Source organism: Perissodus microlepis, chromosome 7 (genome assembly GCF_051167445.1).
Source record: "Perissodus microlepis isolate ML-2025 ecotype Zambia chromosome 7, ASM5116744v1, whole genome shotgun sequence".
Lineage (NCBI taxonomy): Eukaryota > Metazoa > Chordata > Actinopteri > Cichliformes > Cichlidae > Perissodus > Perissodus microlepis.
In genome coordinates, this window is record NC_140467.1 from 8,383,775 (window position 1) to 8,408,573 (window position 24,799).

General features: G+C 38.7%; 3 protein-coding genes across 3 annotated transcripts; 2 read left to right on the forward strand and 1 right to left on the reverse strand.

Moving 5' to 3' along the window:
* Positions 1 to 7,059: 7,059 nt before the first annotated feature.
* On the reverse strand, positions 7,060 to 11,395 carry LOC146382494 (dynein light chain roadblock-type 2-like). Its single transcript, XM_084933174.1, has 5 exons — positions 11,323 to 11,395; positions 10,454 to 10,532; positions 8,418 to 8,585; positions 8,227 to 8,291; positions 7,060 to 7,362 (listed from the first exon to the last, which is right to left on the reverse strand). The coding sequence occupies exons 1-5, from the start codon at positions 11,323 to 11,325 to the stop codon at positions 7,312 to 7,314; spliced, it is 366 nt and encodes a 121-aa protein (XP_084789300.1). The 5' UTR covers positions 11,326 to 11,395; the 3' UTR covers positions 7,060 to 7,311.
* On the forward strand, positions 11,395 to 17,407 carry psmd7 (proteasome 26S subunit, non-ATPase 7). The gene is made up of 8 exons (XM_084933170.1): positions 11,395 to 11,545; positions 11,943 to 12,034; positions 14,480 to 14,572; positions 14,655 to 14,752; positions 14,859 to 14,939; positions 15,052 to 15,143; positions 16,020 to 16,218; positions 16,769 to 17,407. The coding sequence occupies exons 1-8, from the start codon at positions 11,472 to 11,474 to the stop codon at positions 17,030 to 17,032; spliced, it is 993 nt and encodes a 330-aa protein (XP_084789296.1). The 5' UTR covers positions 11,395 to 11,471; the 3' UTR covers positions 17,033 to 17,407.
* A 733-nt stretch (positions 17,408 to 18,140) lies between these two features.
* hprt1l (hypoxanthine phosphoribosyltransferase 1, like) lies at positions 18,141 to 24,389 on the forward strand. The gene is made up of 9 exons (XM_084933172.1): positions 18,141 to 18,594; positions 18,906 to 19,012; positions 19,404 to 19,587; positions 19,783 to 19,848; positions 19,936 to 19,953; positions 20,199 to 20,281; positions 21,099 to 21,145; positions 22,681 to 22,757; positions 23,801 to 24,389. The coding sequence occupies exons 1-9, from the start codon at positions 18,577 to 18,579 to the stop codon at positions 23,846 to 23,848; spliced, it is 648 nt and encodes a 215-aa protein (XP_084789298.1). The 5' UTR covers positions 18,141 to 18,576; the 3' UTR covers positions 23,849 to 24,389.
* The last annotated feature ends 410 nt before the right edge of the window (positions 24,390 to 24,799 follow it).

Here is a 24,799-nt window from a genome sequence, read left to right on the forward strand (position 1 = left end):
CTCACTGTTATTGTTGCATATCTGAGTTTTTACTTCTCTGAAATATTTATCAGAGGTCTGTGTTTACATTTATTCAGCAAGTGGTCTTACACAGAATAGCTGATTAAAATGTACAAAATGTCATTATGTCTGACCCTCCATAGCTCAAAAAAACAAAACAAAACAAACCGAGAGCAGCAACAAAAACTCCCAAGCCTTTGGAGGTCTTCGAAGTTTGCATACAAATTGTGTCCTCCATAATTATTATGAATGGATTTAATCATTGTAATTCTCAGACAGCGAGCATCTCCTGTGGACCTGGTGGTTATATTTGAAAGGATAGCATTACCAAGTTTTAATAACAGACTTTAACATGCACTTAAGGAGGCACTCTCAGTTGCTGTGATTGCTAGGTTTAAAAATAGTCCGCATCAATGTGCTGCTGACAGCATGCCCTCCCTTAGTCATTTCTTCACCTGATATTTTATTGCCTCAGTGTATGGGATTTAAACGACAGAAGTGGATACCGTTTGGATTTTTCTTTTTTAATCACTAGTGTAAGGCATGTCTGCACAGGAAAAAAAAGCCCTGATATCTAGTACGGTGTAAAAGTCTTGATACTCCCCTCATTTCTTCATATTTTGTTTCCAAAGAGCCGGACTTTGTTTTAATGCTTTTAAAGTACTCTCAAGCAACAATTCACCAGACTTTCTAAAGGTGTTTCAAAGTTTTGCTTTAATTATTGGCTACTTTTTCACTCACTTTTAATTTAGTCCTTGTACCAACCACTTAACACTGGCCCATGAGTTATTACACCAGTCACCTAACTCAAGGGATGAACCAGTGTTATGTTTACACATAACAACTAATCAAGGAACCAATTTTAAATGTATGCACTTTGGCATTGTTTGTGACAGGCTGCTAGTAACAAAGATAAGTTTGATCAACAAGGTGATTTCCAGAGCGCTATTAGCCAAAACCTTGACATATCTTATCAGGGTCTGTAGTGTGTCATTAACAAATCTGGAGTGCGTAAATGAAACTGAAGCAAGTGGAGGAGAAAAGAACAGTATCTGTAAGTCATGTCCATAGAAAACAAAATCCAGCAATGACCTGACACAGAACCTGAGATTCGACTCGATCTACTATCTGCTGTTCACTGACCATCTGAAATGGTCTCACTGGAAAGGTGGCTGTCAAGAAGGCAGCCTCAAGGAAGGGAAATCATGAAAAAAGGCTGAGATGCCAAATTACACAAGAACTAGACTGAAAATCAGTGGCAACAGGTTTTATGAAGTGATGAATCCAAATTTGAAATTGTTGGCTCAAATCGTCAATATGTATGAATTAGATCAGGAAATGTGTACAACTGTGAGTGTGACCCATTTGTAAAACACGGTGGAGGCTCTTTTGTGGTTTGCGACTGCATTTTAGCCAGTGGAGTTGGAGATCTTGTGAAGACTGACAGTATCATGAACATAGAAAAGTACATTCAGATACTGATCCATCTGGAAAGCATCACAAACACATAATGGATCAACATCAGTCATGGACTGGCCTCAGTATTAATAAAGCAGTATGGCGTCATTGCAACAGAGAATGCAACAAAACGCAGCCAACATCCAAAGAAGACCTTTAAATGTCCTTCAAGAAGCCCAGAGAGCTATTCCTGAACACCGGTTCAAGAAATTACAAAAGAAACACAGGCTGTGCTGGAGAATAAAGGTGGTCATACCAAATATTAACTTTCAAGGTTTTTAGAATTGTATGTTTCTGCCTATTTCCATTTATTGCACCTATTTCCCATTCTGTACTCAGTAATGTACTTGTCATATATTAAATTTTTTTTTAGTCCCAGAATTAAAGGGACATTAGTTTTTGAAAAATGAGCTCTGGTCTCTGTTTTTTTGTTTTTGTTTTTAAAGGGTCTACGTGGTCTCCAGCTCAGATAAGATGGCATAATAATCTATGGTATGGAATAAATACTATACCGTGGATAAGCATTAAGTCAACAAACCCTATCTCAGTTCATTTAAAAAAAAATAACACAAGAGATTTTCCTGAAAAGATTTTTCACGATTGGGAGGTTTTGATGACAACATTTGAACATGCTGTATGACCTGATGCTCCAAAATCAGCAAAAGAGTCTTTAACTGCATTCCGTGCAGTGACTGTGAAGACCATAACATGCGATTCAATTTCACATCCATAAAAACAGAAACATTTTCTATGTTCTGCAGCGCAGTGTGATCCTAAACAGATTCTTCTCTCTCATCTCGACAAAAATGTTTCAACTTCAAAACACAAGCACAAAGTAATTGTTGTGTTATATGTCACTTTATATTTCTTGCCTGAAGGAAAATTTCTGCCTTGACATTTATTTGACAGGTTTAGCCTAACTAAAAGCTGTGCACATAAGATAGAAATGATTACTTTTAGTTTTGCTATCATCAGGCATGATTTGATGCAAGTTCACACTTAGAGCTTGCACCACTCATATATCACATGCATTTTTTGATAACACCTAAGCAATTTTAGTCAAGTAGGTAGCTGGGCTTTGATTATACTACAATATTTCCCCACTGCAAATGACTGCTTTTACTTTTCTAAAACTTATGAATACTTTTTTGAACTTCTGGCTAAAACAGATCACTCTCTTTAAGATGAGAAGGGAATTCAAACTAACTGATGAATCGTTACCATGTTTTTAATGACCACAGGTTGGAAAATGATGTGGATGAGAATACTGATACACAGAGGGACAATTCCAGGAGTTTGCGGCCTCCATTAGCATGACTATGGAGATCATCAATCTGCTGCTCGTTCTTTCAAAAAATAGATTTGTTTGAGTGCAATTTTTAATTTCTAACCAACTGCATCTAAGATATGTAACATTATTTGACCGTGATGCTTGGCTATTAAGAGCAAAGACATATTCAGTATTATTACCTATTTATTAAATCTTCCTAGATTAATAATAATGGGAATATTATTTAAAACATTTTAACACGTTTATTTATTTATGCACTAAGGAAGGGGTGCTGCAACACACCCAACGCCCCTACCTCCCTGCTCATGGAAACATCTGGCTCAGAAAGCTTCTGGAAGCTTATCAGCAGATAGTTGTTCTCTGCAGAGACATAAAAGACAAGATGAACCATGGAAATGCAGGCAAACAACTGAGCCAAAAGTCAACATCCCTATCACAGATAATCATTAAGTCAACAAACCCTAACTAATTTACACTCACCTGTTGCAACAATGATCTTGGGGCGGACTCGGAGGGCGCTAAGATCATTCTGAGGGTCAATATCTCTGATCGCGCTCCGGGCTAATGCCACAAGGTTTTGAAGTTGCTCTGCATACTATACAGTCATGGACTGATCCAAAGTTGATCTGATGGGGATGCCTTAAAACTAATTAATTTATTCAGAAATTCATCAGACATTCAGACTTCATTTTAAGATTTTCCTGGATAAATATTCTTTTTGGCAGAGGTGTAGTGCTTCCAGTGTGGTAACCTAGTCATTACCACACAGACAAGGGCCGTCAGTCATGAAGGAAGCTCTCTACAACATCTGGACATAGCCAGTGGCCGTTTGACCCCCCTGCACCTCCTGAAGCTCCATTGTTCCACTGAAGGAAAAAGCACCCCAGACCATTATGGCGCCCCCTCCACTGTGGAGCATTGAAAACATCTCAGGTGGGATCTGCTTGTCCTGCCAGTAATGTTGGAAACCATCAGGATCCTCAAGGTTCAATTTTTTCTCACCAGAGAATAAAACTTTCTTCCAACTTTCAATGACCCGCGTTTGGTGCACTCTTGCAAAGTCCAAACGGTCAGTTCTGTGGTGTTCAAGAAGACGAGGATGGTGACATTTTTTGGAGTCTTCCACTTGACTTTTTTGTTCCATAACCCTCAGGACCTTTTAAGAAATTCCAAATGACTGTCTTACTGCTCCCACCTCAGTAGTGATGGCACACTGCGAGAGACCCTGCTTATGCAGTTCAACAACTTGACCACGTTCCAAAAGGGAAACTTTTTTTGCCTTTGCCATCAGAACGTCATGACAGTGTGAATACCTGACAGAAAATGACAATGAATCCACATTTTTGCACAGATTCGGCCTTTTAAAGGCATGTGATCCTAAACTTGCGATCAGCTATAAAACAGCCTGTTTCAGTTTAAGCGTTGTTTTCAATAAACTGCATGCTCAAAACAGTGTTTTGTCTCACTCACATTTCTTCTTGCTGCATATTGAAGCTCTACTTGGAACCTTGTTAAGCTCCAACCATGCAAAATATGATTTTTTGCCATTTTTCAAGTGTTCTTAAACTTTTGATTGTATATATACCAACGCTGGTATTGGTATTACGATTTATATACTTTGTTTCTATCCACTAAGTTTAGTTTGAGCTCACTTAACTGTGTAACAAATTATTTTTTGGAAATTAAAAACATGTACTATGAATAATGTCTGAACCTTTTTGGTTTGACTATTTTATTTATTGTCTGTAATACATTTAAACAACAGAAGCTGACCCAAAATGCTTTAGACTCAGGACGATCTATATTCCAGGTCTCCAGAAAGTGATGTTTTAAAATAAATAAAAAGCTGGAAGGTGTTTTACTTTATTAAGTAATTATTGTGCAATCACAGTGATTTAGTGGTTGTCAAAATGTGTTAAAATTTTGCAAATTCATGATGATTCATCTCATGATACACTGCTCTTCCCTATATAAGGGAAAATGCAGACAACATGAGGGACAGAACTGAAGTTTAACAAAAAAATACATGAACACAAAACAAGGCAGAGCGAACAGGGGCATGACCAAACTAAACTAAACTGGGGACAGCTAAACTAAACATGAAAACTAGAACATGAGAACAAAAATATAAAAATGAACAGGTAGGTGCAAAACTTTAGCATGAAGTAATCTAAACATGAACAGTAACTTGAAAAAATCCTAAAACCTGACCTGACATGAAGCAGGACAGACAAACCGACACTGACCTGAAGGAAACAGAGAACTTAAATACACAGAAGGGTAATGAGGGAAGTGGACACACCTGGGGAAACACAGCTAACACAAATAAACAAGATGCCACAGGGGAAGTAAAACTAAACAAATTGAACATGAAAACACAAGACTTTCAAAATAAAACAGGAAACATGGAAAGACATGAACTGGGACACGCAAGCTTACACAAGAGACAGCGAGAGGGAGCGAGAGAGGGAGAGGGACACAGAGGAGAGAGACACAAAGGGAACCTACATAGACAAGGAGATAACACGTGACAAACAGAAAAAGACTAATAAAACAAGGAGACACGGGTGAATCATAAAGACTAAAACTCACCCAGAGCATCCTGACCAACTGTGTCACAGTCTGGTACATAAATTGCTCTATTGCTGACCGCAAGGCACTGCAGCAGGTGGTGAAAACCGCTCAGCGCATCACAGGGACTCCACCTCCTGCCACTGAGGATGTCCACAAGAATAGATGTCTATGCCGAGCAAACATCATTCTCAGGGACTCCTCTCATCCTGCCAAGACACTCTTCCAGCTCCTCCCCTCCAGAAGGCGCTACAGGACCCTTCAGACTAAAACCAGCAGGTTTAGGAACAGCTTCTCTCCCACAGCTGTCACCCTACTGAACTCAGTCCCCTGCTGAACCTTTTCATCCACACTCACTCAATCCTTCTACACTCCTCCCCTTATCCCTCCTAGTGACCACAATCATTGCTGTCATTCATTCTCAATATTCACCATATTCTCACATTGGTTACGGCTATAGATTTTAAGACACTGACATACATAGTCTCTGTTATAATGCGTACACTGTTCACTATTACAGTATGTTCAGAGCGCTACGCTTCCACTACTGTAGATATATTCATAGCACTCTGTAGATCTGTTTGACACACACTGGTACATCTATGTATGTATTTATGTAGCACATCTGTGTATTTGTCCATAGTACATCTGTATATTTGCCCATCTGTATAGCAATGTAGAACATCTGTATGCTATACAGGGCATCTGTATATCTGTACATATGTATACAACAGTATACATATGTATACACAGTGTACATTTGTCTGTAGCTCATCTGTATATTTGGTCCCTCTGTACATAATTCTGTTCATAACTATTACACCATTTATCCTGCCCTTGTCTATCTATATCTGTATATTTGTTCTCCACTTAACTTATCTGTATATAATCTGCTCTTATTGCACTTACTGCTCTTGCACTTCTGGTTAGATGCAAACTGTATTTCGTTACCCTGTATTTATACATGTGTAACGACAATAAAGTTGAATCGTAATCCTAAACCCTAACTAATAATAACAATACAGGAACTTAACATATTTCTAATACAACATAAGAAATCAAAAATACAAAATAAACTTAAAATATATTTTGTATTTTGACACTTTATAGGTTAAAAGTATCAGTATTGGTATTGTATTAGCAATAATGGACCTGTATTTACTTGGTATTGTTTTTTTCTGTTTGTTTGTTTGTTTGTTTTTTCATTTTAAAGCATGACATTATTATGTAGTTGTAGGAGTAATTTCTTGAACCTAAGCAATCATTGTGGTGTACCAGTTTAAGATGAAAAAATATACATAAAATCAGGCCTTTACTCATGTGTTATTACTGCTCCAGCACAGTATTGACCTAAATGATCAAAAGTGAATATATACTTTAACTCACTGTGCCAGCACCTTCTTTCCTCAGTCTCATTTCTTGAGGATGACAAGAAACAGTGTGGTTCTTGGACAATGACAACTTTGAGAACCTGTTCTTGAAAAATATCAGCGAGCTCATCAAGCGGTACTGTACCAACCTGGAATGTAACTGATTTGCTTTTCCCTTTTATTAATTTGCATGTTTATGGACATCAGCTCGCTTTGATTCTATTCATTCTGACATAAACGTTTCTTCTGCACTTCCAGGTGTTGATCATCATAGATATGAAGCCCAAAGATCTCAGTCCGGCATACAGAAGTGTACATCTCCCTGGATGAAATCCATAATGTCAGTGAATGTTAAGTTGCACCAAAACATTTCGAGAGGAGTATTAGTTTATTTATACAAGACATTTAAACGTGTCACCAGTGAATTTAAAAAAATAACGCTGTCTTGCCATCTAGTGGTGACAGTGTGCACAGCCTCACAATGTATGTGGTCTTCTTATGATGTGATTAAAAATGGCTTCAAGGACAGACATTGTTATTTTGCCTCCTTCTTTTCTTCTCTCAGCTGAAACATTCATCTCATCCGTGTCTTTCAGCGTGCACACATCAATAGCCATCACTTCACTCCTTCTGTAGCCAACCAGGATACTCTAGTCCCAAGGGAGAACCTGTCTGAGGATAAGGAAGAGTCTGATCAGCAGGAGAAAAAAGAGGACGAGGAACAAGACGAATAAAGTATCAGGGTAATGAAGCTGTTTCTGAGACCTACCGGGAGTATGTGGATAGTGAGTCAATGTCAAGATAGTGGAATGTGTGTACATACGTTACCTCAAGGGTAATTTGTATTTGATATGACAGAAACAGTTAAAAAAGTGACCCATATAGTGGATATAAAAACATATTTTTTCATGTAATTGGTTCTCAAAATATTTGATACTGACATGCAATGCTAGGCATACACCGTATTTGACAATTATTGGATTATATAATAATCCAGAGGTGACTTGGTATCCAGAGGTTATGGTGATAAATTCCCTGATTCTGGGAACTAATGTCCAATGAGTTCAAAGAGTCCATTAGAACATTCATCTGGGACAGATGTGTGATACTCTTTGGCATCATCGTTGACCATAACCATGACCGGAAGTTGGAAAATTATGATTTGGAAGAAGACACTGATACACACGGAGACAATTCAAAGAGTTTGCAGCTTCCATGAGTATGAGGATGGAGCTCATCAATCTGCTGCTCTTCCTTTATGATCTTTTTACAAGCTAATCATTCAAAAAACAAACAAACAAACTGAAAAATAAATCTAAAATTTGCTTTTGTACAATTGTGAGTTGAAAGATGCATTTGTAGCACCTGGTCACAAGGCTATGTGACATAATTTGACCATGGTGCCTGGTTATTTAAAGGCAGAAAAGATAAATAACAACAGAAATATTATTTAAAACATTTTAAAACTTTTCTGTCTTTCTTTCTTTTTCTTTTTGCACTTAGCAGGTGGTGCTGCAACACACCCAACACCCCTACCTCCATGCCCATGGAAACGTCTGGCTCAGGAAGCTTCTGGATGCCTATCACCAGATAGTTGTTCTCTGCAGAGACATAAAAGACAAGCTGAACCATGGAAATGCAGGCAAACAACTAAGCCAAAAAGTCAACAACTACATCACAACAACTAAAATCATTAAGTCAACAAACCCTAACTAATTTACACTCACCTGTTACAACAATGATCTCATTGTTCTTGGAGCGGACTCGGAGGGCGCTGAGATCATTCTGAGGGTCAATATCTCTGACTGCGCTTCTGGCCAGTACCACAAGTTGTCGAAGTTGCCCTGCATATTGTAGAGTCATGGACTGATCCAAAGTTGATCTGATGGGAACACCTTAAAAGAAATTCATTCATTCAGAAATTCATCAGACATTCAGACTGTATTTTTAATATTTTCCTGGATAAATATTCTTTTTGGCAGAGGTTTAGTGCTTCCTATTTGAATAGCTGAGAGCATCAGTCATGCACATGTTTGAGCTGTTACTTGTTTACACACACTGATCAGGCATAACTGAGCAAAAGTGATCAAACAGATTAAATTTACAAACATAAAGTCATCTGTCTGACCATTTTCATCAGTTGTTACATGGTGCTTTCAGTTCCCTCCTCCCTGGATATGTCTTCTCTCTCTGTTTCACACTATCCTGTGGGACTCTTGCCCACACACTCTAACTTTGAGGCCCTCTCACTCCCTCTCTTATTCTCTAGTGAAGTTTGAATGTCACAGTTACAGATGTATGTGACAGCTCAGGTGGAGCGCAGGATTCATCCAGAGGAGAGCTGCTTTATTATTATTATTATTTATTATTATTATTCCACGGTGTAAACCTGGACTCTAACACTTGATCTAAGCACACATTTTTTCTTCTTCTGTATGCCATGTGAGGTTATGTATTTTTTAAAATTACTACTAAATACTGTAAGATTCAGACATTAATCTGCTCTCAGTTTTTTTGTAATTTTTTCTCTCAACTGTTGCATTTTCACAGATATTTAAATGTTCTATATTACAGATATGAGAGAAGGAGAAAAACAAACTACATAAAATGATTTTTGGTGTTGCAGAGCTTTATTACTGCATAATTTGACTAAAAATCTTAAACACTGCAAATCTATTATTTAAAAAAAATATCTCAGTTGCCTAATGTATCTTGTACCGTGGCTTCGCTGTAGTTCTCTGAAAGGGAAACCAAATACATATGAACTGCAATAATAACTGTGTCCATGGGCCAGATTTATTAATGCTCTCCTCTAGAGCACAACTATCTTTTGGCATTAAAAAGCAGCTGTTGGGATTTAATGAAGAGGCACGGTATCGGTTATGGTACTGAAAGCAGTTTAACAGTAAATTTAACATAGTAAAAGCTGACATTATATTGTTTTGGGGGTTTGTGACAGTTAGAGTGCTCAGTTATTTGAAATGAGAAGGCTAAATGTTATCAGAGAGTGCGTAATTTTAAATGGAAATAGACTGGTACTTACACTGCATTTTTCTACTTTAACTGAGCACTGAAAGTGCTTTGTGGCGGGTGGATGACTCAAAGCTGTGAGCACAGCACTCTGTCCTGTAACACTTCATTCTGTCCTCATGTAGAATTTTTAGAGCTGAGTCCCTTTCTGGTCCTCTGTAGTAATAGTATTTTAGTGAAACTGAGCAAAACTGAGCTGCATTTCAGCTTTTCAACTGCATTTCTGCACAGAGATCAATACAAAATGAAAACATCTCTTCACACCTTTTGTCAGCAGTGTGTACACAGAGTGATTTGGATCGTTCTTCACACACGATCTAATGGCAAACAGGGGGGCTCATGATCTAATGGCAAACAGTGTTGGTGTAAGAAAACGTGTTAACCATGCAGTTATACTGTGTTATTTTTGTTAGGCAATAACTTGCTCCCTTGTAATCCTTCATGGAGCCACTAATCTGTGCTGCTCTTGCTAGTTATTTACTTAAATGAACTGTCGATAGCTATCAGTTGCAAAACTAACACCGTGCCTCTTCGGAAAACCCCAACAGTAACTTTTTAACACCAAAAGAGGGTTTTAAGCTGCCGCAGACCATTATTTTTGTCTTTTACCTTTATTAACTTTCTTCCATTTCAACTAATTATAACATCCATGAATATTTTATTTCCTCTCTGTGAAAAAAAGTGACAGAGCATCATTCTGAGCAGTACTGCTCTGCTTTTTGGTGTTGCTTACCATCTGGATCGACGACTAGCGTTCCAATCACACCTTTAGTGGCTTCAATCCTCCTCATTTGTGCCTCAACTTCCTCACCCTGCTCAACCAAAAACATGATCAGGCGCACGTTTACATAAAAAATGTGGCTTTTCCAGAACTGATAAAACTGTAATCAACCTGATGGTTGAGGGATTTCGTGTCACATTTAAAGTTAGAAAATGTTAAATATATTCTAAAAGAAAAAAAAAAGGACATTTTTATTAATGTATGTGGCCTATTTACACCCTGCTTCTCGACTGTTAGTGGGATAACAAATTGGAATGATTTATAACAATGTCTTACAAGTATAAGTGGCAGCAGGCATACTCAAGTAATGGGAGTAAAGTCACCCCCATTTGACTTTACTTACTTATCGGAAGTGTCATTCATTTTCAGATACTAAGTGTAGCTTGCTAGAATCAAATGACAGAACAAATACTAAGGCTTTCTGTCTTATATAGTTCATAATCCATCGTGATTGTGTGATTAGTTTCGTATAACATTACTGAAATGTAGTAAAGAGAAAATAAAAATATAACATAATAAATGAACACAAAATTAAATATAAAGCCAAGACTTCTACTTTGAGTGGTTATTTGATAGTGGTTTGTATCATTTCGGGTTGTAAACCTGTTATAATACTTTTATACCCTTAAAAAGAACGGTAGCTGATAAGTACTGGCAGGTTGATGTATTGTTCACCTTGTTTGGTAAACATAAACATTATTAAAGTTATCATTATGTCGTAATGATGACTTTAAGCGCCTTGAGGCTTCTGCTGTTGTGATTTGACGCTATATAAATAAAACTGAATTGAATTGAATTAAAAGTTGTTCATAAAGTCGTACCATTTCGTCGGCCTTCTTGCTCTTTTTGTGCGTCTCTACGGTCTCTCTGTTGTCAAGAGAAACGGAAGAGACGTCAGGAGCGAGCGGAAGTGTAGCGTAGCCGTCATTGTGTGGAGGTGTGTTGTGTTCTGTTTATCCTGCCTGCGAAAATGCCGGAGTTAGCGGTGGAAAATGTGGTCGTTCACCCCCTTGTGTTGCTCAGCGTGGTGGATCATTTCAACAGGTCAGTGAGATCTGTATTTAAGTTCCGTCTTATTATCAATATTGGACTCCAAAGTGTCCTGAAGTGTGACGCCGCAGCTAGGCTAAGCTAAGGTTAGCCATGCTGAGTCAGAGTGCCGTTAGCTAGTTAGCTTCTGAAAGTGTCAATGTACTGTATGAGCTGTAAATGAATCCTTAAAACAGTGTTATTCATTAGCATTTCTACAAACTAATCCACGTACCCGAACAGTTTGATCTGGTGTCATTAAACATGACGGAGCTGTGCACTGACTCTAGCTTAGCTTACAGGTTAGCTAACGAGTCAGACTGTATGGGCTCCATTGATTACATTTTTACAGAAATCTGTGACGATAACAGCTTCCTCTGCTCGTTTCTTTTTTAAATTCTTGAATCTACAGGATAGGAAAAGTGGGAAATCAGAAACGAGTGGTCGGTGTCCTCCTGGGGTCATGGCAGAAAAAAGTTCTGGACGTCTCAAATAGTTTTGCAGGTAAAATACATCCTCAGACATCTTTTCACCTTAAAATACTTAAGCCAAGCATCTACACTGTCAATTTCCACTGTAATATGTTTATATCTTTAGAAAATGTGTGTTCACGGAATGTGTTTTAGTTAGAACGGACACTTTATGACTCCAGTGCCCGTGTTAGGTTCTTGATTATCTTATTCCCACATATCTTTTAACTTTATAGTCTACCAAGTCCAGCAGCATCTCACAGTCTGTGATTTCTGCTTTATTTTATTTTCTTGCATTTAATAACCATTAAACATCTTTGTCAATTGAAGTAAAGAAATCTCTGGTATTCTGTTTCTGACCTTTGCTTTTCATCCTCTTTTTGACACAAGCATGTCCACTAAACATATGGGTGACCAACCTGATTCATTTTCTGCCATGTTAATATAGACAAATGCTGTTTCTAAAGCAGTGATAAAACATTTGTTCAAACACCTATTTCTGTTTTCATTTTAAAGCTTGGAATCATTTTTATGAAGTTGTATGTGCCTGGACATGGCGCAGTGCGTTCATAACAGCCAGTTTTTACCCAGATTGTCCTGACAACACATCATCACTACCTTTAAGGGCTCAGTACTAGTGATGGGATTTCCGTCTCTTTTTAGAGAACCGGCTCTTTTGGCTCGGCTCTCTAAAAAGAGCCGGCTCTTTCGGCTCCGAACCAGCTCTTCAGGTTGTTTTGTTGCTTTAATTAATTTATTATTAACAATAATATAAAATTATGCACAAAAGGAATTACTAATGTAAAAAAAAAAGTGGTTTTATTTATATATGTTTATATATATAAATATATGTGGTGGCCCCTAGAGACAAAACACGTACAAACTCCAAAACACATTTCTAGCTTTAACTGAACTTCCAAAACAAAGCTACCTTGATCACTTAAATTACATAATTGAAAGCATGTGTGTATTGTTTGTGTATTTATACACAAGCACTCATATATATTCAAATAATTTAAAAAAAAATGTTCATTTACCTGTTACTACCACACACCAAATCCGGTCATTGGTACTTTCTGGCTTGTGTAGCCACTAGGTAACAAAAGCTCAACACTGCGCCTAGCATCCTGGAGCACTTCTGTTGTGTTTTGTACGTGTTTCTGAGTTTTTACGTGCTTCTGAGTTTTTACGTGTTTTGAAGTTTGTACGTGCTTTGTCTCTAGGGGCCACCGTAAATATACTTTTATTTATTCACTCCACATAAAATGTAATAAATAAATCATATAATACAAAAACCAACTAGTCACAGTTCAACTTTTAACTATTTAAATTTTCAGCTTTTTCCTTTTAAACAAATTTAAAATGAAACACAAAACACTGCAAACCACAACACAATTAAATATAAATTACAATATGAAAACAAAAAGAAGATGCATATTCTCTGTCATATGGACCTGCATGAATAAACTTTCTGAATCCTTTATCATCCGCAACTGAAAATAGTTGTGGATGATTACTATACCTTTCTAATGTGACATTGTTGTCCCTGGCTCCCTTTCTCTGTCTCTCCCTCCCGCTCTGTTCCTGTGCTACTGCCAGTGTAACTACCGTCCCTCCCCCCTCTGCCCAGCGCAAAGCACAAGGGTTCGCATGCGGAGTGAAGCGAAAAAAAAGTGCAAGAGAGAGGGTGAGAGAAAAAAAACCCCACGGCTCGCGATAAGGAGCCGGCTCACGTCGTTCACGTCAAAAATCCGGCTCTAAGAGCCATCTCGTTCGTGACCGACACATCACTACTCAGTACACTGGTCACGTTGGTGACTTCATGTGCTATTGGTAGCGTCAGCACACAGCCGGTATATAATTTAGCCGGTGCAGTGTTCTTCTGAATAATTAATCAGACAAAATCTCCACATCAGCGCTGATATAGGAGGAAGAGAAGTCAAAAGCAAAAATAAATCATTTTTCCACAAAGTCTCATCTTTTCAGACTAATGCAACATCTCCCTTTGTATAAGCTGTGAATCTCTTTTGTAGTGATATAGCATTAAAACAGTGGTCAAAACTGACAGTTACACACTTGTGTCTTCAACTGTGTCTGCAGTGGCACAACACACCAGATTACAAAAATTGAGAGGTGCACAGCTGGCGGAAACAGACTTGCAACAGCAGATGTGACGTCAGTTTGGTGTCAGCTTTGCTATACGGTGGATATAATGGGGTCTTCACACCTACAAATCCCTATATGCTCTTGCTCCCCAGTATTTATCTGACATTCTCCTCCCGTGCGCCATGTCCTTATTCATTTAATTATTATTTTTCTTTGTTCTAACTATTAAGCGATTACATAAGTGATGTACCAGTTTAAGAAGATCTATTAAGTCAGGCTTGTCTCATTACTTCCTGCTACAGCACAGAATATGTATTCTGAGCCAGTTTTTAACACACTCTCAAGTTGTTTTTGTTTTTTTTTTCCTCCCCAGTGCCATTTGATGAGGATGACAGGGATGACTCAGTTTGGTTCCTGGACCATGACTACTTGGAGAACATGTATGGCATGTTCAAGAAAGTTAATGGTAAAAGCAGTGCTTCTGTCTCTTAAATTAGTATGTTTTTAATGTTAGTGTGTCATTGATACATTTGCGTTCACTTTTTCAGCCAGAGAACGAATAGTTGGCTGGTACCACACAGGACCCAAATTACACAAGAATGACATTGCCATCAATGAGCTCATCAAGCGGTACTGTACCAATTCGGTAAGGAACTGATTTGCTTTTTCCTTGTATTAATGTGCATGTTTGTGGACATCAGCTCGCTTTAATTCTAATCATTCTGACATAAACGTTTGTTCTACACTTCCAGGTGTTGGTCATCATAGACGTAAAGCCCAAAGATCTCGGTCTGCCCACAGAAGCATACATCTCTGTGGAGGAAATCCATGATGTAAGTGATCGCTAAGGGGCAACAAAAGTTGGAACAAGTAGTTTGTTTAGTTGTTTTTCCTCAGATCAGATTAAAAAAATCTTAATTCATATGGATAATTTCTTCTTTCTAGGATGGCACTCCTACGTCTAAGACATTTGAACATGTCACCAGTGAGATTGGAGCTGAGGAAGCAGAAGAAGTGGGAGTGGAGCACCTGCTGAGGTACTGAACAAACATTTGAATTTAAACACATTAATGCTACACTGTTAGTCGAATAGAGATTTCAATAAACAAACAATAAGTGGTAAAACAGTACAGAGCATCAACTGTGCATTGCTAGGGCTGCACGATTATGGCAAATTTTATCACAATTATTTTGATTGGTGTCGAGATAAAAATTGATTGATTTTAGTGTCAAAAATCTTTTTATTGGACTTTGATATAAACATAACTCTGCTTTCATGTTCCTGCTGATGTAAAAATCTCTGCATCAACATAACATTCATCTTCGTTCGCCTAAATTGCACCTCTCAGAAGAAGAAAAATAGAAATAAAGAAAATGGACCAAAATTTAACACACAATTAAATTAACCGGGCACTGCGTTCACTTTTACACTGTGCTTCATTTCTTTTAATTAAAACATTTTTGCTGACATATAAAATGTTTATTCAGCTGGCTTAAATGCAGAAAAGGCAAAATATAAAATCCTTTGTAACTGCATGGATGTGAAGTGACAAAGTTCTCATGAGTTGTGATATACCTCTTCATGTCCCATGCAATATTTAGTTGTTCTTGTCAGAGGGAATAACATATCTTTTGTCCACTGTGCTGATCAATTTCTTGCAGTCTTTGTTACTCACTGTCTTTAGTGAACATGCGCCTCTGACCAAGTGTAATGTGGTTGTGCTGAGGATACATCACATTAGCAACCACTGCATTGTTTTTTGGCCTTAACATGCATAATTACACTGCAGTGTGGGTTTTTTTTGTTTTGTTTTTTTTTTGGGGGGGGGGACAAATGAGGACAAAATAAAAAACAAGTTGATTCTTGTTCACATGTGTGAGCCAAATGTGACACAGCTGCATCCCCTCTACAGAGACATCAAAGATACAACGGTGGGCACACTATCACAACGCATCACAAACCAGGTTCACGGCCTAAAGGGACTCAACTCTAAGCTGGTGGACATCCGCTCTTACCTAGAGAGGGTGGCTGCAGGCAAACTTCCCATCAACCACCAGATCATCTACCAGCTGCAGGATGTTTTCAACCTGCTGCCTGATGTAAATCTACTGGTAAGTTGTTTATGTTTGAGGTCTGTTTACTTCATGTTTAATCTGGCAGCTTTTTAAGTGCAAGAGATTATAAAACACATATAGCTGTATGTTACTTTGGGAATGTCATGTTTGCACTAAATTAAAGATGTGGCTGTTACCTTTTTTTCTTTTCATTAAAGCTTTACAAATACTTTAATAATCAATGCAGAAACGTAATAAGGAAAATTGTGTTTAGTGTGATAGTGTTTTTAAACAAAACTCAAAAATGAACTGGCATTTTCAATATCGTGATAAAATACTCATATGCCTTACTAATGTGTGTTTTTAATTGCTGTGATAAACAAAACCTTGGGTGTGAATATGAGCTCTGTGTGTGTGTGTGTGTGTGTGTGTGTGTGTGTGTGTGTGTGTGTGTGTGTGTGTGTGTGTGTGTTGGGGGGGGAGGTCTTATCTTAAAAATCTGTGGTCAAATACTGCATCAAATAGCAATATTAAATGTCTTTTATTATACATAATAAACTACTAAGATGTTTGCTGGGATAATATGTAAGTTTTTTTTATTTTGCAGGAGTTCACAAAAGCCTTTTACCTAAAGACCAATGACCAGATGTTGGTGGTCTACTTGGCCTCGCTCATACGCTCTGTGGTGGCTCTGCACAACCTGATCAACAACAAGATTTCCAACCGAGATGCAGAAAAGAAGGAAGGACAGGAAAAGGAGGAAGGCAAGAAAGAGAAGAAGGATGACAAAGAGAAAAAAGATGACAAGGAGAAAGAAAAAGAGAAGGAGAAAGCAGACGGTGCCAAGAAAGATGAGAAGAAGAAAAAATAGTGAGCATTCTTCCTCTGCGGTCCTCTCTCAAATCACACTGCCATCTTCTGGATGGTGCTCTACTTTGTGTCCACAGGCACAGCTCTGTATGTGGGTCTCGGGCTAAAAGTAGGACTCTATATGGGGAACGGTGTCATTTGAGATTTGGTCTCATGGTCACAAACGGCACTCTCAAAGACTTGTTATCCTACAGAGAGGATGTTGTTTGCTCGTCGGTGTTGGCCAGTGTGAGAACATGCTGTGTCCTGTTTTCATAGTTGCCATAGCCTCGATGTTGTAAACACCCGGTGTTGCTTTTTTTCTTTTCTTTTTTTTTTTTTTGTATGTTTGAGGAAATGTTTCTGTATCACTCATTAAACTTGGATCATATTATAAGATGATTGTTCTGATTCTGTCTTTACATTTTTACACATTGTTTTTCCTTAATATTTAAAAGCAGACATGTGGTAAAGTCACTGTTATAATTTTAGAATTGTGACTCCACTTATTATTATGGAAGGGGAAGTTGAGTTGGAGAAAAACAAATGTGCAAGTGCTTACGCTGTGTGTGTTTGAGTAAACTGGTAGGGCAGTTTTAACTTGACAAATTGCCAACTGTCAACTGATATAGCTGACTTGTTTTAAAGCGATACTACATAAATACAGCAAAACTAAGCTTTAATTTAAATACTTAAGGCAAGAAGGCCAGGGGAATAATGTTTCCCTGTAGAGAAACTGTTATTAATGGAGCATAATGGGAAAAGAAAATACTTTAGATCTTTTAGAAATTGCACACAATTTGTTTTCACATTTGAAGCTCATCAAGCAGATGATGCAAAGCAATGTCCTCAGCAAAGGTTCTGACTAGTCTTAAAGACACCGCTAGCACCTTAATGAGTAATAACCCAGTGCATTGCGTGTTTCAGTATAACTTTTTCACACTTATTCTTTCATACACAAGTTTTGCATTAGTAAACTGTGATAATCATTTAACATTTCTGATTTTTTAAATTTGAATTAAGCTACAGGAAACATTTCTAGCACATATTGTCAAATTAAAAGCGGTTTAATTAACGTATTGGGCTTGTCTGTGAAATCATTGCGGAGCACAGATGCGTGATAAACGCTCGCGCACAGCTCTTTGACGAGGAAGAGCCGTCACCTGGCATGTTTTTGGGTTTTTCTTTTTTAAACTGCGTCATCTGCAGCTTCTCCCCAGCGCTGGAAGTTTCTCGCTCTTTCACTTACCAAAATATACGAGAAGTAGGAGTAACACCACCATAGCGCGTTTAAGCCCTGGTTGTGTGGGACAAATCAGATTATCGGAAAGACAAACTGGATTCTGACGTAAAGGGCTTAAAACCCGGCGGAGGAGCGTCGCGTGTGCCGCTCCAGCTCACAAGCAGTCCGTAAAAAAAAAAAAAGGAAAAGAGGAGAGCCGCTCGTGCAGCCTCCTGTCATCAAACCTCCACACACCCCTCCTCTTCCCCGTCTCTCAGGACCTGAGCATGACTGTTCAGATTTTCCGCTGCGACTGAACGGATCGGACGGCCGCCGGTGGTGTCATGGCTTCCTATCTGCAGGTGAGGCTGCCAGCTGCCGTCCTCTCTCCGGGCTGGGGTGTTTCGTACTTGTCGGGGTGTGGTTGTGCGCGGGGCACGGTAGGCCCTTTTAAATAGAAGGGAGGAGGCACGAGCTTTTCCATCACAATCTGTTGTCATGCTTTTTTACCTTACCGCCACCCTACCACTAATTCGCCCAGTAAACTGGTAAACAGGTGGTTGAGAGGCTCGGTGTTGCCGGGGGTGGGGGGCTTCACTTTGATTTAACGCATCCTTGGCGCACATTATCTGTCAGTGCCAAATAGTTTGCGCATTTCAATTTATGGTTCCAGATAGCTGATGATGAGAAAGGCCACGACCTGGACCTTTTCTGTGTTCCCAGACATTACGAGAACGATTTGGACAAGGTGATTATCCCACATGGACTCATCATGGACAGGTAAAGTGATTTGTCACCTCTCTGGCTGGGTTTTTTGTTTTGTTTGTTTTGTTTTGTTTTTTTGGGTAGGGGGGGGAGTTCACAGCAGACATCTTGGTTGCACAGGTGTACTGATGATGGGAAACTGCTGCAATCGTGAGGTACTTAGTGGAGCGGACTCGTGTTTTCAGAATGTGTGCTATGAAAAACAGGTGTGCACTATACAAAATACTGCTACCCACAACCAGGGGTAGATTTGTATGTGGGTTTGAGGGCATATGAAGACTCGATGCCAGTAGTGCTAAAGTGCAAAATCACTTAAAGGATATTCTCCCCATCATTTAAGAACTAGGTTTCATTATGATTTACAGTGCTGTCACTGTTTCTCTCTCCCACCTCCTCTTTGATGCAGGACAGAGCGTCTGGCCCGCGACATCATTCGAGACATGGGGGGACACCACATCGTAGCTCTGTGTGTGCTGAAAGGCGGCTACAAGTTTTTTGCAGACCTCCTCGACTACATTAAATCACTGAACCAGAACAGTGATAAATCAGTCCCGCTGACAGTGGATTTCATTAGGGTGAAGAGCTACTGCGTAAGCCGCCTTTCTCATTTCATGGATGTGAGCGGAGGGAAATGGAGTTGGCAGAAATACAAATGAGAGCATTCTTGTTAAAAAACGCTGCAGTGCAGAGGCATTTTGGAAAAGTAGATTTTTTTTGATAAAAACTTTCATTATGAGGGAGTTTCAGCTTATGGATACTGTCTCATTTTTGTGTCCCCCCCCCAGAATGATAAGTCAACTAACAATGTTAAAGTCATTGGAGGGGATGAGCTGTCCAATCTCTCAGGCAAGGTTAGTCTTTCTGTCACAGAGAAATACTGCTATCTTCTTCATAGAGGTTTAAATTATTAACTTTGCTTCCGTTTTTTTGCTCTGCAGAATGTTTTGATTGTTGAGGTAAGTTCTTGTTATTATCATTCAGGTGGCTGATGTGGATTAAAAAAAATCTACATCTAAAACATGATCTCTATTATTAGGGTTAAATAAAACATTAAATACTCATATTTTATTACTGCTACTGTAGTGGTTTTAAATTACAGTTATGTTTGCTTGCTTTCAACATTAAATATCAGACATGATATCTGATAAATGCTTATTTGTGTTTACATCTCTAATTCGACCACTTCCGGCCTTGTTGAAAGGATATTGTGGAGACAGGAAGGACGATGGAAACACTACTTTCCCTGCTGAGTGAATGTAATCCCAAGATGGTTAAAGTTGTAAGGTAGGCACCCTCAGATGCTGTTTATAGTGCATGAGACTGAATTACAGACCTCCACAGTAACTGGCTGGTATGTCTTCAGAGAGACAAAATGCATCTAGCTAACGGATACTCTCCTTTAGGACTGTATTAGAGATGTGATGTGACGGAAGGATGTAGCAGCTTAAGAGTTAATCTGCAGTTCTATTAACTGCACTGTGGAGGCAGAGGCCATTTCTCTGATGTATTCCTGATAGCTGGTTAAAACAGGAAAAGTGCTCAGCCGATACAGTTCCCCTCTGTTTGCACCACTTACAGTAGTTTGGGAGGGACATCTCTGTGGCTTTGATGTGTGCCGTGTAATAGTCTCCTATCAGTTTTTTGTCATACCCATTTAAATAGAATTATAGACTTTTAAGGGGTAGTTTACCACAGGGAAAAAAAACTCCTCCCACTTGAGTGTGATTTCGAACCATGTGATTATTTTCTGTTCCCCCTGAGGTTTTGCAATATCTACCACTGAAATGTCTTTCGAGCACACTGCAGCTGAAAGGACACTTTTACAATCCACAAGCTTCTATTTTTTTCAGTTAGAATTGTCATTTTCTAGAATCTACCACAGTAAAAAAAATTAATTTTGTGAAATAGGATTCCCCAGTTTTGTCTGTACATGGGTCCATAAACTCAAAAAAAGAGTTTAATCTTGGACTGCAAATAGCCATCTATGGGTGGATGTAACGGGGCAGTGAAAGATGTAAAACGTGACCTGAACAGTCTTTGTTTTGATGACAGCTTTTTGTCTTTGACTTCCTCATAAAGCTTTCCGCATTTATCATTCTAGTCTCCTGGTGAAGAGGACCCCAAGAAGTTCAGGATATAGACCAGACTGTGAGAACCTCTTATTTTTCTTCTACATAGTGACGAATGGTATGGCTCAATTTGTGACTTTCAGTCACTTGTGACTCTTCGAAGACCCAGTGAAAATTTTAATAAAGCAGGATTATAATTAATCTCAGGGAAATCTACTCTAAATGTAGCCGAGCCTGGCACTTATGTACTAATGCAAGCCTTATAACCCCCTGCTCACACCATCTATGATTATGTAATGCTTTTAGGTTTGAGTTGGGTAATCTCTTTAAGATCGTCCCTCAAGCACAGCTGTTACTGTAAGTGTTTTGACTTTCCGCTGAGACCATAAAAGAGCAGTGACTGCTTGTTTATGTCAGAGCCAGTTTGTTGCTTGTTTTCTTCCAGGGTCTTAAAAGTAGCTTCTGGTTTCTCTTATTTGTAACCCCTTGTATCAGTGATGTTACATAGGGAGATTTCCCCTTCTCACAGCTCCTAATGCTCCTATCACTGCAGCCACTTTAGACTTTACCTTTCCCATCTGCTCCAGTTGTTTCTTCTGCCCTTGCTAGTTCTCTATTTTTTGTGTGTTTCTTCTTAGTTGCTGTCGGCTGAGATTCCCACATCTATCACAGATGCACTTTGTTAACCACCACTATGTCTGGTTGGTTGGTCAGCAGCTGCTTGTCTGTCTAGAAGTCAAGCTCTGATAGGACCTTGTTGTTATACTGCTATGATCAGAACTCTCCTCTAAGCCATCCTTTTCTATCCACTGGTAGTATTTCTTAATGCCAGCTCCTTCCTCTATCCATTGATGGTACATTCCAGGAACAGATTTCCATAGGGATTTGGTCATCCATGATAGTTCCTCGTCCTGTTCCCCAACTATCCTCAGTTGTCTGAGGTATTCTTGGAGTGGCTCTGACACTCCGGCACTCACTAATCCTCTCTGTTCCTTTTTTCTGTTGCTCATAGACCCTCAGGGTGCTAGACTTCAGGTAGAGAGCTCCGTGCATTGTGAGGAGTTTTGGTGTCTTGACATGAGTGCCATCTCTCTCCTCCTTATTATTCAAACTGGGTATCTGATGATCGATAGGACACAGACATTGATGGCTTGGATCTTATTCCTTCTGTTCAGCTAGCTTCTTGGAACCTACAATACCTTTTGGAGGTATATGGCTGTGGCTGATCTTTGTGCGACTTTGTCATGGTTCTCGTTGGCCTGTGGGATATACAGGTACTTATAGTTCTATATATCTGCTATTTTATCTTCTGGCGACTCCACCCCTTCATATCCATCGTATCAGCTCTTAATGATGAGCTGGCTTAGAGGGTTGAGGCCTATGCAGAACAGCAGCGGGGACACTTTGGTATATTCTGCATTTGATGGCAACTTGAGTGATTGCCTTCGATTTTGTTTCCTGTGTTGTGTTCCACAGACCCACTGACTTCCTGATGAAGGTTATTAGTATACTATTAGCTTTGTACAGTGCCAACCACTCCAGTATCCATGTGATTTTACTTATATAATATAAATACATATTATAATGTTTGTTTGTTTGTTTGTTTTCCCCCAGACATCGGTTTTGAGGTACCGGATGCCTTTCTGGTTGGCTATGCTTTGGATTACAACGAGTACTTCAGAGATCTCAGTGTAAGTGTTTTTTGGAAGTTGATTACTCAAGGTCTCCTATTATAAAGGTGATTTTAACACCGATTTAGCTGGTTTGGGTTACTGCAACATCCACTGGAGATGGCTGTGGTTCTAATAATCGCTGGCAAGCTGGTATAATACTGGACCCTGATTTGCCCCCATGCATTCATTGGCATGCAAGTTTGTGAATGTGTGTGATAGGGTGAATGGTGCGTGTAGTTAAAAAGTGCTTTGAGTGCTCAGAGTAGAAAAACAAAGTGCACAAGTGCCAAACCATTCTATTTACACAGAGATGTGGAAAATGTTAGATGTTTTTACATGCTCACAAGAACAAGTGCACCTGAGAGATTGAATGAGTAATTGGCTTGACATTTCACAAATTATCTGTCTGCCCTAAGATGAAACTATTTTAGATATTATTGTTTTTACATAGTTGTTTTGAGGACCCATCTAAAATGAATTATCAGGATTTATCCTGCATTAAAAACTGATTTTGACCTTCACTGGAAGGGGAAAAAAAATCATTTTCTCTAAATGGTCTAAGTGGGATTACATTTTCTTTAGCTTAGTTAATGGCACAACTAGTGCACTCTACAATATGTGGACCAGTTATGCTTACATACATAGTCACCCACCAGAGGCCCAATTTTAACCTAATCATGACATTATTTAGGCAGACTGTTGAGGTTAATTTTAGTCACTTAATCCTCAAAAATCTTCAAAGTGGAAAAGTATATTTATAGTGTTTTGTATAGTTACAGGATTGGGCAACAAATGTTTTTTTTTATTTTTTTTTATATGGTTGTGTAGTGTTGTATTAAAATGTTAAGGTATTTCTGAAAATAACTTGGCCTTAAATATTTGCTGCAGTAGGAATAAAAGAGGTGTAAAAAAAATAAAAGGCAACTGCAGTTTCAGGGTCCTGATGTTCTGCCTGCTTACGCACCATGAGGCTGCCATGTTTGGTGTCACTGGTTTTTAGTGAAACCAGTACTATAATATTCAGCATTTCTGTTGATGTTTTTTCCTCTTCTTTTCTTCAGCACATCTGTATACTGAATGACCAAGCAAAGGAGAAGTACAAAGTGTGAGCAGATGAAGTGCTGCAGAGGCCGATGTCTGAATTGCTGAAGACTTGGACCACTGTGACGAGCCTCGTTAGCTTTGCTGTGTTTTGAAACGTATTTATTTTTCTATATGCGAATCCACAAAAAGTGACTTGTGGGTTGTAACTAACTTTAAGAACATTTCTTTCCCCCCTTATAAGTGGGATTAATTCTGTATATTATCAATATTTTGGTTGTCAATTTATTGAATTTATGTTAAGACTTAAGGTGTAAATAACAGTTTTGAATAGAAGTGGAGATAAAAAAAAAAAAAAAAAAAAAAAAAAAAAAAAAAAAAAATGTAATTAATTTGCTCTTATACACACATCTCAGGCTACTGCTTTATTTTCAGTGAGCTGTTAGATTATTTGTAGCCTTCGAATGTTTGAATGTTCCAGTTTGGATTTATACTGAAGACATATCCTCTCATTATGCCATAAAATGACTTGTCATGTACTGTATGTTTTGATTCATGTCCAATGTTTTCACCAAGGATCTCTTTACAGCAATACAAATCCCAGTGAAACCTCGAGTCTGTTTTCTATTTTCCCAGAAGAGGGAGTAACACTGAATTTATGGATGTTTTTACAAAAGTAATAGGCCTACTTTAAACTAATTACCAAAACACACTTGACTGTGGTACTATGTGAAATAGGAGTGGCAAGAAAAAAGGATGTGAGGGGGGTGTAGGACATGTTTCAGGGCAGCAAGACTGTGGTTAAGAATGACAAGTACAGTTGGGATTGTATCAGGAAGGAGGCTGAGCTGGAGGTAACCAGGATATACGGGATTAGCAAATGAGTACATCAGATGGACAGCTCAGGTTGGAGAGACGAGGCTGAGGATGTGTGCAGATGATAGATCGCGGATATACTGGAGAAAGGATGTTGAAGATGGAGCTGCCAAGTAGGAGGAAAAGAGGAAGGAGTACGTGCA